Source organism: Desarmillaria tabescens (genome assembly GCF_030435595.1).
Source record: "Desarmillaria tabescens strain CCBAS 213 chromosome Unknown EV420scaffold_1, whole genome shotgun sequence".
Classification (NCBI taxonomy): Eukaryota; Fungi; Basidiomycota; class Agaricomycetes; order Agaricales; family Physalacriaceae; genus Desarmillaria; species Desarmillaria tabescens.
The window spans coordinates 3,104,981-3,119,080 of NW_026848300.1; the positions used below are offsets into that span (position 1 = coordinate 3,104,981).

The 14,100-nt window shown below is 46.1% G+C and overlaps 4 protein-coding genes across 4 annotated transcripts; 3 read left to right on the forward strand and 1 right to left on the reverse strand.

Moving 5' to 3' along the window:
• Positions 1 to 1,835: 1,835 nt before the first annotated feature.
• On the reverse strand, positions 1,836 to 4,064 carry EV420DRAFT_1634548 (uncharacterized protein; the record flags this gene model as incomplete). The annotated part of the gene is made up of 1 exon (XM_060476333.1): positions 1,836 to 4,064. One exon carries the CDS (start codon positions 4,062 to 4,064, stop codon positions 1,836 to 1,838), a length of 2,229 nt encoding a protein of 742 aa, XP_060339914.1.
• A 438-nt stretch (positions 4,065 to 4,502) lies between these two features.
• Positions 4,503 to 6,856, forward strand: EV420DRAFT_1473219 (uncharacterized protein; the record flags this gene model as incomplete). Its single annotated transcript, XM_060469111.1, has 7 exons — positions 4,503 to 4,549; positions 5,168 to 5,402; positions 5,484 to 5,526; positions 5,576 to 6,033; positions 6,093 to 6,566; positions 6,623 to 6,724; positions 6,776 to 6,856. The coding sequence occupies 7 exons, from the start codon at positions 4,503 to 4,505 to the stop codon at positions 6,854 to 6,856; spliced, it is 1,440 nt and encodes a 479-aa protein (XP_060339915.1).
• A 1,269-nt stretch (positions 6,857 to 8,125) lies between these two features.
• Positions 8,126 to 10,840, forward strand: EV420DRAFT_1742567 (uncharacterized protein; the record flags this gene model as incomplete). Its single annotated transcript, XM_060480048.1, has 7 exons — positions 8,126 to 8,200; positions 8,287 to 8,707; positions 8,739 to 10,051; positions 10,101 to 10,208; positions 10,261 to 10,325; positions 10,378 to 10,646; positions 10,699 to 10,840. 6 exons carry the CDS (start codon positions 8,126 to 8,128, stop codon positions 10,382 to 10,384), a joined length of 1,989 nt encoding a protein of 662 aa, XP_060339916.1. The 3' UTR covers positions 10,385 to 10,646; positions 10,699 to 10,840.
• A 264-nt stretch (positions 10,841 to 11,104) lies between these two features.
• EV420DRAFT_1498483 (uncharacterized protein) lies at positions 11,105 to 12,022 on the forward strand. The gene is made up of 3 exons (XM_060470963.1): positions 11,105 to 11,215; positions 11,273 to 11,543; positions 11,595 to 12,022. The coding sequence occupies exons 1-3, from the start codon at positions 11,192 to 11,194 to the stop codon at positions 11,900 to 11,902; spliced, it is 603 nt and encodes a 200-aa protein (XP_060339917.1). The 5' UTR covers positions 11,105 to 11,191; the 3' UTR covers positions 11,903 to 12,022.
• The last annotated feature ends 2,078 nt before the right edge of the window (positions 12,023 to 14,100 follow it).

The window sequence follows — 14,100 nt, forward strand, 5'->3', positions numbered from 1 at the left end:
TTGTTATCTCCGTGCATGATGATGTCCTTGGTGCAGGTGCGAATGGCATTTTTCACCGTGTCCGTCATCTCCTCCTCGTTGATGAGCCTAAACTTCCATGGCAACGGCAAAAACCAAAACTCTAGAGGAGTTCACGGCAAATGGCGTGTAGTGGCAATAAAGGCTTTGTTGTTGTGCGAGTGTTTTGGTGCACCTCCGTGCGATGAATTCCTCAAGAACGCAAGTATACTCTGCGACTTTTCAGTCAGCGAAGTAGTACCCTTAACGATTGAGTACTAGAAAACATTGGCTGTAAGCCGGGAAGGGTCTCGATAGTCGAGAAGGAACGGAATCCGGTATAACTGGGAATACCAGCAAACCATGAACAAAGTGACAGCAATTTAACTAGTAAAAGCCGTGGGCGATGTTGATGGAATTAGAGAAAATGCCGTCAAAGAGCAATACTGTTGGCAAGATAACAAATACCGTGACGGCAAGAGACGAAGACTGTAGTCGAGAAACGAGAAACTGGCGGTAAAACGAAGATAAGACAAACTGGCAATGATATGAGGGGGAACTAGTGACGGCAAAACAATGGCTGGGACTGGACTGGACTGAAACTGAAACTATACTGAGGTTAACGACGGCAAAACGAAACTGATACTAATCCTGAGTCTACACGGAGACTATCCTATACTGAAACTGACGGCAAGATACCAAATACCGTGACTGATGATCCTATACTGAAGCTGTTGACCAAAATTCCATGACAGATGCTGCTGGCAGCAATAATGATCCTAATCTGAGTCCACACGGGGACATAACGATCCTGAACTGAACTGGGTAAAACGATGGCGACATAGAAGGTGAAAACTGATGAAAACGATCCTGGCTGGTGAAAGTGAAATGATGCTGGCAGATTAAAAGATAAAAGCGAGTTATGGACACCAAATTCCGTGTATTGGTGCAATATGAGCATACACCAATACCGTTAGAAGAAAAGCTGTGACAGAGAGTATAACTTGGAGTGACTATGTTGTTATTGTCTATGTCCTAGCGAGTACAAGCGATAACGGTGGTCAATAATGTGGATGATGGCTAGTGTCCAGTAACTTGTTTCTAGCAACCACCTATTTTCCATGGTGTATACTAGCTTTTATACTACAAGTCCAGAATAAGTTTAGAATACTTGAAGCGAGTCCTTAGTAAGTCCATAGTACATAGATTGGTAAGAAATGATGCCAAACACATGTTCCCAAGGTTCTAAAGTAACAGCACCCACACGGTTTTACTGTGTACTGTGGTTTGAAAGTAACAGCACCCATATGGATTTACCGCATATAGATGAAGTGATTAGCAAGAATGCCACCGATCTCCGGAATTTTGAGCTGCTGTGTTGCTGTGGCAAAGTACATCGAAGCAAGTGTACTGAAGTAGATGCTTGCGGCAATATCTTGGCAGTATAACAGCATTAGTAAAGATTGAGGAAAGGTCACGGCATTAGAGCTAATGCCACGGAATTGCTATTTGAGCTGCGGAATTGTGGCTGTGCTAGGCAATCAGATGGGATTCTAAATCTGTGAGATCGACAATCAGGTGCCTGGCGGAATTAATGAAAGGGGCGCGTAATTGATGTGGGGTACAAGTGGGGAAGGACAAGTAGCAGCATTAAGCAATATTGCCAGGATTGAAACAGTAGGTTTGTGTGGTGGCTGGGGAATTAAATATCTGGTAAAATCCACGAATTCTGAGCATACAGAGCCTGGAGGCTCATCATCGTTTCTGAACTTCTTGGCTTCGATAGCCAACATCTCGAATTCCTGGAAGAACTTGATGGCGTTTTTAAAGTTCTTCTGTCATAACGCCTTCCATTTGACCTTCTTCAGTTCTATTTCTGCCACTTCCCAGAACCTCTCCCTGACTTCTGCATCAAAGTTGGGCCATGTCGGATATCGGGTGTGGCGACGGATGGGGTCATATAGCTGCTCTCTTTTCTGCGTCCACCACTCCAGCACCTTGTCCTCCATTAGGGAGGTGGCGAACATGATTCTGGAGGGGGCGTATCCCCTTGCGCTCATCGGAAATTCTTGTGGGAAAATGTTGAAGTAGTCTTCGCAACCATTCAGGAACCTCTTTACGTCACTAGAGGCTCCGGTGAAAGGTGCCGAGGTCTTCATCATTTTAGGTCGAACTGCCCCCCATGGCAGTTCTGCGGATTCTAACTCCCATGGTTCAGGGCTATCTGGAGGCGGTCCAGGTGGATCGGGGGGTAGCTCTAGGTCTACTAGCTCGGGCAGTGACCATAGGTCATAGTCATGGTGTGGGTTGTATGGCAGCATTGGAGGCATTGGAGGTGGAGGCGGGGGTCTTTTTGGACGTGTAGCCTTTGCGTGCTGGGAGACTGGCTCTGTGGGGGGGTCCCCATAGTCCCCGCTTTCTTGGGCTCCTTCCGCTGGTGCTCCTCTGATTAGCTTGCTTTCTGGAGGAAGTGAAGGCGGTTCCTGTTTGGGTGCAGTTGGAATCACCGCCCAATGATAGGGTGGGTAACTCCGTTGCTCGAATGGTCGTAGTATGTTGGCATGGTCATTATGTAATTGGTTCCATAACTTCGCTGCATGGTACTTGACTTCATCTTCATAGATAGCACTGTGGACTTTATTGGGCAATTCAGTTCGGTACATAAATTCGGCGGCTTCCGAGATCAGCCATGACCCTTTGTTGGCCAGGGACCTTTCCTGCCATTCCAGAAGCTCTAACCATCCCATTTCAGCTACGGTCTTCGTCTTCACAGGGTTTGGGAGTTGATCAGGGATATGGCGTGGACTCCTCAGTGTCTGGTGATGTGAGCCAGTAGCGGTAGTCGGTGAGGGCTGCCCGCTCCCATGGGTACCAGCGGTTCCAGATGCGGGTTTCAGTATTTTGAGGCCAGAAATAGAGGGGCTGGTCCTCGGGTCGTGGTAGTATAGGGTATTCCTGTCTCTCTGGTACGTGGGCACCTCCCCTATGGGCGAGGGCACGGTTCTGGTTTCGTATTCCTCTGGCGAAGTCTTGGAATCTCCTGTAGAGTACGTCCCACTCTGAATGGATGGGATTGTTGAAGAAGAAGTTGGCCAGTGCTGGCTCTTCTCCGTATTCTCCCATGGTCCACTTGACGTAGGGGACGAGGGGCTCGGGGGTCTCCCAGTCTCTCCTTCTGTCCTCAGCAATGGCTTGAAGCCGGCAGCATAGATCTCTGTGGCACTCTCCATAGGGGCTGAGGTGGTGGTCAGCAAGTTCATCCCGAACTGCGTAGGGGTTATGTTCCCCGTTGTTCGTGACCCATGAGACGTAGGAGTCTGGGCCTGAGGTGTCTCGGGGATTGACATCTGAGATTTCTCCTGGGTTGAGGGGTGGGCTTCCTCTGGTGGAGACGTTGCTCCTTCCGGATGCGATACTGAGATCTGGGTATCCAGGGATAGTGGGTGAGTCTGGGTACTGGAGGTCGAACTCTGGTATCTCCCCGTCCTCGAGTGGGGGGAGCCGGTTGGCTTGGTGCCATGCGTCCATGATCGCCCAGTCGTGCTGCTGCTGCGAGTAGAACTCTTCTGACTGGAGGACTTCGTCTGGGTCGGGGGCGTGGGGGAAGAATTCATGGTAGGCCATAACAGCTTCTTCCCCTTGCTCTGTCCTGCGGTAGATGCAGATTGCATGGGGACGAGTTCCTGGTCCAACGATGATTCCTCCAGTGCTGGGGTCGACCCTTGTTTCGGTGATTCCGTACTCTTCATCCGAGGGGTCTGCAGATGCCCGAAGAATCCCGTCTGTGAGGACCCGCTGCTCCCTTCTGTCGGCGTCGTCTTGCTCTTCAACTCCGCCAATCTGAACCTCTCCTTCCACGTCTTCTTTGTCTCGCTGGACTGGGATGTCGGCATGGACGTCCTCGTTCCTTGACGTCGAAGTGCTGTGTCTGAATCTGAAGGTGCTGGCGTTTCGGTAGTGGAATGGGGTGCGTCTAGGTTGCCCATCGAGCCCATAGTATACTCTCCCAGAAGCGGGGGTCTGCAGGACTCTGGCATGGTGTCATTGTTTATATCGGAGGTATCCATATAGGAAACAGAATATGAGTACGATGATAGCAGTTAAGAAATCGGCGAAGATGTTAAACGTGTTAGATGTGGTGCTGCTCATAGGTGATGTTCACTGTCATGGTTGACAATGAAGATCCTTGAGAAAAGCTTTGGCTAAATGTAAGCCACTAGTATGACAAACAAGGTCAAACTCGTGACATGACTCGCACTTCGGTCAAGCATACAACGAGCAGGCGCAAGTAGTCTTTTAGCGGTTGACTTAGACAGCCTAGGCAAGAGAGATAGAGTCGATAACTAGGTATATAAACCTTAGCCAAAGCTGGGGCTTAAGGCCACAGTTTGGCTTGCTTAAATACACAAGAGTAGTTCTAAGAATAGTGATTAATAAGTCCGTAGTGGTACAATGAGCTGGCAGTCATAGTCTGAATAGAAGTTGGAGTGTGACGTCCGTGTCTCATGGTACTAAGCGTATATGAGTCAATAGGGTACTGGAGAACCGAAATGTGAGAAAAAGGAAAAAGCACGTAACAGAATTGCTATTTGAGCTGTGGAATTGTGGCTGTGCTGTGGAATTGCGGCTGTGCTAGGCAATCAGATGGGATTCTAAATCCGTGAGATCAACAATCAGGTGCCTGGTGGAATTAATGAAAGAAGACTGGTGGAATTAGTGAAAGGGGCACGTAATTGATGTGGGGTACAAGTGGGGAAGGATAATTGGCAGCATTAAGCAATATTGCCGGGATCGAAATAGTAGGTTTGTGTGGTGGCTGGGGAATTAAATATCTGGTAAAATCTGTGAATTCTGAGTGTACAGAGCCTGGAGGCTCATCACCAGTATTTCCAGTTATACTGGATTCCGTTCCTTCTCATCTATCGAGACCCTTCCCGGCTTACAGCCAACACTTTCTAGTACTTGATCGTTAAGGGTACTACTTCGCTGACTGAAAAGTCGCAGTGTATACTTGTGTTCTTGAGGAATTCATCACACGGAGGTGCACTGAAACACTCACACAACAACAAAGCCTTTATTGCCACTACATGCCATTTGCCATGAACTCCTCTAGAGTTTTGGTTTTTGCCGTTGCCATGGAAGTTTAGGCTCATCAACGAAAATCAATCAGTCACCAGAAGCCAGCTCTCCTTGCAGCTATTCAGAAGTTCAATGGGTATGTTGGAGAGCTGGAGCAACTTGCGACAGAGAAGAATATTCAGTTCCCTTTGCCTCGCCACCTGTCAACGGATTTGGCACATCTCAGAAATGACAATGACCTCATGCAAGATGTCTGGATGCAGATGGTACCCACTGAACCACCTGCATGGCTCGTGGATGCGAATGTCTGGCAGGGAATTCGGGTGGTACTCCAACTCAACTGCTGTTTGGAGGAACATCATTGACTAGGGCAGGAAGCAGACAACCTGCTTACATGGTTTGAACAGGAACTTGTTGCTCTGCAAATATCTCTCCAGAACATTGAAGCAGGTAAGCAGATTCTGTCTGAAAGATCAAATCGCCCATTTACGCTCTCTAGATTCACCTTTCCTCTTTCCACTGAAACGTAGATACGAACAAACATGTGCACTTCAGCACCGATGGAAGAACCCACTCGTTTCTGATATGCGCTGGCATGCTATTGTTCAATCTGCACCGCGGACTGCACATTCTATATGCCATGGAATCTCATCTTTGGCCATCCACTTCATCCCACCTACCATCATTGCTGTCTCTGGAATGTTCCCAGATATATCTGGCCAGACCTTCACCTCAATACTCAGAGAGTTTGAGAGTGACTACGACGATGAAGACGATGGGGACACTATCTCAAACGATGAATCAGACTGCCTTGCAGACATTCTTGATGATCTTGACCCAAGTCTGAGTCCATCTGATGTTACGTGGGAAGTTCTGTCATACTCAGAAAATGATACCATCTCAGTGACATCTAGTGCTGATGATTCTGAGTCTTTCAAAGCAAGCGACATGGGCACCGTAAGTTCTCTCCCACTTACCTGTCTTCATCTGTTGACGGAATGTGGAATATTCCCTAGCCTCGGAAGTCTGGCTTAAACGGCAACTTGGATATCGATATTATATTCAATGTTCCTTCTCCTGAGTGTCTCGCAACCAAAGACATTGCTCATTATCGGCCACGATGCAAGGAGAAGAACTGGGCCAAACTTGTGTTTGATGTGGATGCTTTACGGTGTCTGTATACCTCTACGGCACTTTTGAATGATGACATGATGAATGGATGTGCAGCATTGCTATCTGATGCCTTCCCAGAATCCTCAACTGTTCTCTTCTCAATGTATGATCTTGCTGCCCTGAGGGACGAGTCAGAATCTGAGACGATATGGAGGTATACACATAAACTCAAGTTCTGGATGTACACACAGTGGGTCATTCCGATACATTGCAAACATCAGGTTCATTGGACAGTGGCCATGGTGAATCTTACAATGAAAACTCTTGAGCTGTTTGACAGCCTCGCTGATGCTCTTGAGTCTGAGCGAGACATTCAGGTATGTTCTGGATATCTACTACTGATGTTCCCATGATAAGTTCTAATGCATCATAGGATGTTCTTCACTTCGTCAAAATGATTACTGCATGTGCAAGGAAGCAAGGATATGAACTTCCACCTTCGAGTCTGGCATCATGGACCATGATAAGATTGATTGTGAGCCTTCTTTCATTTACCATTGCTGCCCTAACTTGCATACATATACAGGCCATGCCCATACAGCATAATGGTTATGATTCTGGGGTTTGGGTGCTGTCACAGATCTGTGCAGTACTTCGTGGGTATTGACAGACAGCAATCACGGAATCTGACATCTCAAAGTTCAGAACCCACTGCCTCTCTATGGTCTTAGCACTCGCAACATGGAATTCAATGTCAGAATAAGTAGGCTTTATACATATATTATAGATTTTGCCATGGTAGATGCTTTTCTTTGTACGCTTCATCTAGAAAAAATTGACCGCTATTGCATATTTGCATCTCCACCTGGAGACAGTGCAAACGGAGCTTATTCCATGTAGTATCTTGTCTTGTACCTTCTGATATGCAGGCCTCTATCTCTGCAATTGACCTAGTGAGCTTGACTATGCCTTCGTTCCAATCTCCAAAAGCTAAGTGACTATAATGGCTCTCACCTTTTGCTTGTTCTTCTTGATGTTGGAGACTTGTTGAGTATGCACGGGCATCCTTAAATGTCTGTTGCAGAAAGGATCTACATCAACGATACAGCCATCTATCAAACGGCATTGACGTACAAGCGAATCTAGAAGTTGTGTGCGTGGCAAACTCTCTCAGGAATTACAACAAAGCAAACTTCCTTGCCGACCACAGTGGTGTTTATTCATCTTATGGTTCTCCATTCTTTGGCTCTCTTTTCCTCTGCTCAGCATCAATCGCTGCAAGAGTCTCACCACAGGTGTGGACATACCATTCACTAGCTCTATACTTGGCTTTAGATAGGCAACAAGTCTTGATTCTGTCCTCCTCGGTAGTGTATTTTGATTTCCGGCCCATGTATAGCACTCTATGAAGCTCCTACAAGTGTCTTGCTATGTTGCTACAGAAGACCCTAGACTTGAACGAGAAATCTATATGGATCGTAAGTCTAATTAGTTCAAAATTGAGTTGTACGAGACACTAACAGATTGACTGAACAGGCTGGAAAAGAATGGTATCTGTGAATGGGCAGAAGTCTATGAATCGATTGATCTACTTATTAGGTGCACCCGAGACCTGGTCAAGGAAATACGGTGAAAACTAATGAAGGGGTATAGAAATACTCACCTGGATATTGCCAACCCAGATGCTCCCAGACGTTCGCAATTTCCACTGATGGTCCCAAACGGCAGTTAGCGAATGTCAGAAAAGGAGGTTCACCTCGACATTCGTCTGTACTCCATTCTCCAACCTTCCCAAGTATTCAAAGGACAGCGAAACGCTCTCATTTAGATGGAAAACAGCGTCATAAGTGTGCTACTAATTAATTTGAGCTATCGGACAAAAGAGGGGCTCATTTTCCATTATGCAGACAGTAGGATTGGTGTGCTAAAAGCTATTATGTCGCACTCTCCTCCTCTGGCATCTTTCAGGCACTATGATCCAGGAATTATTCAATTTGGCCAAGTGCCTCCAGTGTGTCCAAAGAGCCAAGCTCAAATGAATCATTCCATGGGTCTTTTTTCTCCGAAATATGAATCAATGGACTCCTAACATTAAAGTCTCAGACTCAATTGCAGGCTGTGTGGGACACTCATTCATCTTCTGGTTTTATCGGAGGTTTGGGACAGCTTGCATCTCAGATGTCCAGGCCTCATAAAAGTGCAAAGGTCCATGAGGGTATCCTGACACCTTCAGAGGATGAAGAAGAAGAGGAGGAAATTGCTGATAGTGGTCAAGAATACATGTCGAGGGAAGAATACTATGCTCAGGCTGAGCAAGAGGAGGAAGACGACGATCCCAAGGCAAGCAGCAACCTGGAGAATGACCATCCACCTACCCTCTTGCACCCACCCATTGCGATACAGCACTTTGCTGAAGAGGAGGATGAACTCTTCTCTTCACCCGTAGCATCAAGACCACTTGAAAATCTGAATGAGGGACAGAATCTGAATGGAAACCATGGAGCGATTTTTTGCTCTTGTGAGACAATGTGATGCTCATTGTTGTATAGCCCTGGCCAGTTCTGCACAAAACCCTCCCAACATGCAAGGTGCCAGTGCTCTCCAATGCTGCTCAGATCAGCAGGATGAGTCAATCTTCAATGAAGCAATGGCTTCGCCACATCCCATCAGGTTTCTGCAGCTGAGTGACAGTACACTGTTGGTATTGCAGATGGATGCATGCAGAGACCCTGATTCTCCATCTCCACTCCCCCGACAACCACTACAAGGATATAAAATCCTTCCAATCGATTTCTCTGGAAGAAAAAGAGTTGAACATTCACAGTCGGTGTTTGAACAGACTAGTAGGCAGGGTCTTCCATTACCATCCACTCGACCTTTGTCTGCAGGTCCACCAGTTCAACAACTGCCATCTGTGAGGCCGACGAAGTTGGGATATCTATGGTCCAAGTCACCCTACTACCATGCTCACTCCTGTCCATCTTCAGCTGCCTCCATCAGTCATTCTACTACTCACAGAACCTCCCAGGAACATCTGCAAACAGAAAGGCCTACAGATTTGGGCTCTACTGCAACATTTGCGACATCCTACCCAAGTCTTGCTGGTCAACCTATAGCTGGTGGAAACGTCGAACCATTGTTGAAGGGCATAGCTGGGCATTCTAAAAGTCCAAGTCAGCCTGCTGTGCCTATGCTTCAGGTGATGGCCCCTTCACCTATAACTCCAGTAGCTACTAGGAACCTTGATCAGTTCTCATTCAACACCGGCATCCCAAGTACACCAGCTAATACCTATCTTCATCCTTCCACTGCTCATGATGAGGCATCCTTCATAGAGACCGGTGATGGGTTTGAAGCACTGAACAATGTTCCAATGGATGTTCTGACACAGTCAGGCATACCTGACAATGCATCTGAGGTGGAAGACAAGCCTTCACCATGTTCAGAGGTTGAAGCTGAGTTGTCTGAACCCTGTCGCACTGGTCATTTGCAGGCAGAGACTGTCTCTCGCATTGAGGAAGCTGCGAATCAGATCTGGCAAGTTATCAAGGAGACAACAAAGATCAATGCTGCCATTCAACTATCACACATTATCAACTGCGCATTCCTGACTGTTGTCGCCCACAAAATGTCGTACTGGAATGTCTTCCTTGTGAAGTACAAAGCGGAACATCCCAACGAGTCTTGGGATCAAGACCAAGCATCTCTGGCTTATAGCAATTTCAAGGAGTCTTTCCCAAATGACAAGTGGAAGGGTATTCTTGTAGAATATGCCAAAGTTATGGACCTCGATGCAGGGCAGAGAACATGTGAAAAGCATCAGTCAGTCTTCAAGAATACATTTCAAGAGCTTGCAAAGCAGGTAAGTCTTGAGGTGTCTATCTTTGTCCTTATTAATGATAGGTTGTCAGCTGGAATATCATGCCCAATGGGATGGGTTCGAGGCCATCATGGCTATTGTTGGCACTAATCCAAAGGACGACAGACCTTCCATGAGACCGGCCTTGCAAAAGGGGTATGTATTGTGTTGTTTTTTTCATGGGTATCTACAGCTAATATTGGCTCTACTAGTTTGCAGATCAGAAACTATGTCTGAAAAATGATTGGGCCGCTACACACCTTCGGGCATATGTTCAGTGAGTCAAGATACTATTATGCTATTACAATATAATTATTATTATTCAAAAGAAACTGAAAATCAGACAGCATAGTCAGTTTGCACCGACAGAGAGAGCTGCAGCATGAGCAGAAGATCACGAGTCCTAGTGGTTCTGACATTCCCGCTTCTGTCAATGGTGAAGTTCTCCTACCATATGAAGAATCTCCCACTGCTACAACCACCGTCATGAAGGATGCAGGCAAAGCAAGAGAGGCATTCTCAACCTACAAGCTATACAGGCCAGATAATGCAAAATCGGCACATCTTTCCTACACCGTCAACTTTAGTGCATTACTGGGTAAGTAGTCCGAATTTCCACCAAGGAAAAGTGTTGTTTAATGGCTTGACAGTGTACCATGATGTCCCAATTCATGATACACTTGCTCTGCCTATAACGCGGGATGGCTATCCTGATTACAGATCATGCCCCTGGAGGCGTTTGGGTAAATCGCTGCAGGAACGCAACATGATTCTCACTGGCTGGCCGCCAATAGTACCGCTTCCTATCAATGACAAATTGGATCCCACATACCTAAGCAAAAGTGCATTGTCTTTGACCAACAGTCAGAGAATACATTTCGCAAAGGCTCTTGAAGATTCGGAAATCCAAATAGCTCGTATAATCCCACTTAGTAGACTATTACTCTTATTTCATACTGAGTCTCATTTACAGAAGCTCCTACTGGCCATCAAGATGCTAATGCATATGTCTTTGTATGCATGGCTATAGATATCACTACGAATACATATCATGAAGGTGTGTATTGTGCAGAGACAGAGACATCGCACTCTCGGACTGTGCAAGCAGCGGTACCAAAACCTGCTCCAACAGATTCCAAACGAATGCGCACAAGACAGAATACTAAGGTAATGTACTATATATGTGCAAAGGTCCAATGGATGCTCAGATTGGTTCATTCCTAGAACACAAACAAGCAGAAAGATGGTCCTGATCCAAAGCTCAGCGAGAAGAGGATCGCATTTGAAGAACTGGCGAATGATACTGACGTCGAGCCCAAAGGACATAAGAAGAGGAAGAGCCACGGAGCCAAGAAGCAGAAGGTCACAGTGATGGTGTCAAGTATACAGAAGGTCACCGAGACTTCTACTAACAGTGGTAATGCACCTCGAATGGCCCAAGGCAACATTGTCAACATACAGACAGCTCAGCCCCAGCCAGGCAAGGCAAACCAAGGTATGGCTGCACTCTTCTGTCACAGTAGAACATCTCACCATGTATCGATAGGACCATCCAAGAATGTCAGGGAGCATCCAAGGCCACGTCCAGCTTACAAGCAGACTATGACAACTGGACAGACCATGACAACTGGACAAATCAGCGCTGTACCAGGCCCATCCACGCTTCAAGTACCAGGCCCACCTGCACTTCAAGACAGTGAGATGGACCCCTTCTACAGCAGTCCATATGAGTTTCAAGATCTCCCAGGTGGCAGATACTTAGAGGTCAATTCAGATGATGAGCACTTGACTCAAACAGGACCTGTATTGAATCATGTGGCATGGGGCAATGCGGAGTATGCTAATATTGGATGATACTCTGGTATTTTAGCCTCAGATAACATCTTCAGTCGACAGTGGGACCATCATACCTGATGATTATCTACATCCAAAAGATAGTTCAACAGTATCTTCGCATGGATTACTACGTAGCAGTACAAAGAATAATAATATATCTACCCCCCACTCAAAATATGAGCATCGTTAGAATGCCATGGAGAGGCCCCATGCCTACACCGTGATTAGATATTACAAGGTCAAACACCCCCATAGCAATTTCATTTTGGATATGGCTTCATTGATGGATTTGACTGATAAACCAGTGCCCAACAGTAATAGCAGAACCAGGATACTTTCAGAGAAGAGCATCAGAACATCAGGCGACAGTCCAAATGTGAATGTCATGGAACATCGGTAGAGACCATCTATGCACGCCCTCAGATCTGGTGGCCCGATACGGATCACACAGCGGGAACATCATGGTGAGGCAGGCCCATTAGGCCCATTTGATGGCTATATAATTAGGGCTTAGTGGTCTACTTTTATTTCAAATCCCCCTGCCAGAGGTGAACCCTCTGTCATTTCCTCATTCTTTGGAAGAAATCGGGGATATTTGATAATTGCCTCATGATTTTGAGACAACAAATTACAATACCAAAATTACATCATGACAGAAAAAGAGACAGGCTTTGGCACATAACTGAATGGAAGTTCTCAAAAAGAATATATACAGTCATCCACCGGTCCTTGATATGGCACCACTCCTTGATACAGTAGGCTTTTACTCCTGCAAAACATACCCTTTTTCCTCAGAGTTTTTTAAATTATATATATATACATCATACCTATAACATATATGTATCTCGACAGTATCTGTGGGGTCCTCAAACCACAGTCCTTGAAATGATTGCAAAATTAAGAAAAGATGAAATTTAAATTGCATCTAGAGGCAGTTAACCAACAAAAGACATGATTATTTGGAGAGCATATCATTTTGATAGCATAAAGAAACATTAAACAAAATCTGAAAGGTGAAGCAGGTGCATGAACCCCAAGCTTTTGAGATTTCAGCAGTGCGAGGCTAATTAGACTGATTAGGCAGTGTCACAATGTGATTGCCAAATCGGGAACAATATTTTCTAGGTGCTTACCTTTGGCACAGAGATAGATGAGCAAGGCTCAGATGGCCAGGATGAGTAATTTCGTAGAGGTACTGATGATGACGAGGCCAAAGAAGTCGACGAAGATGAGGAGATGGGTGAAAGCGGCTCAGTGATGGGGGATGATTAATTCAATTGATGGTACCCAAAAAAGGCATATCAGCTGTGACGTGACGCATATCAAGGAGTGGTGAATCAGCTGATAAGGATTTTTACTACTGATCTTGGTCTATATCATGCTCCTCTTACCATACGTGCCCAAGAAAGTGATGAAATATATACATCAGATCCAGAAGCAGACATCTGCGTACTCAATTTTGTCTTACAAATTCGTACAAAAAAATCCGAAGCCCTTCTCGATTTCATCGTATCAAGGACCGGTGGATGACTGTAGACTGCATAATCAACCGCTAATCTAGACCTGGAGTCGTCATCACAACAGGCAAACGTTGCTGAGGGTTCCTAGACAATAAATTGGGATCAACCTGACATTGGAAAAATCGCAAAACAGGACGCACAACGCGACTTCAAAAAAGGGGTCTGCCAAGGTGACGTACTCAGGGTCTTCAGTCAGACCAGGGAAGATCTTGGAAAACTCTTTCTTCAGCAGCGTATCTTCAGGATCTCTAGGATAAAAGCGAGTAGCGAGGCCTTTGTTGTTGATTGGGACCCATTTCGACTGAGTGGCTACAACTAGGCGTCGTTTTTCGGGTACAGTGTCATCCTCGCATGAAGTCGCCAAGAGCCTATTTTTCGTGAGATAAAGTATCACTTTGGCAAACAGAGACTCTGGAGGGCACAAAGGATGAGGAGGAGGGTTTAGTCTGGCCGACATGATCTTCACGTCAGCGAAGGTGTAGCTATATCCGCCGATGATCTCCATTTCGTTGGCGTGGTCATCCATACTCTTCTGGAAGGTGCTCTGTCATAAATTTTATGTATTTGAGCAATTTTATACCTTTTCGTGGAATGCAGGCAAGTAAAGAATGAAGCTGAGGACGACCTTGGTGGCAGGTGGCAAGTGAGGTTTGTCACGCCTGTCACATTCAGTGAGTTTGCAGCTCGGGTTGGCCT

Coding starts and splice junctions, on each gene's coding strand:
- EV420DRAFT_1498483 (XM_060470963.1), top strand. CDS start 11,192: ATGCGCACAAGACAGAATACTAAG. Junction 11,216..11,272: donor GCACAAGACAGAATACTAAG/GTAATGTACTAT, acceptor GTTCATTCCTAG/AACACAAACAAGCAGAAAGA. Junction 11,544..11,594: donor GCCAGGCAAGGCAAACCAAG/GTATGGCTGCAC, acceptor ATGTATCGATAG/GACCATCCAAGAATGTCAGG.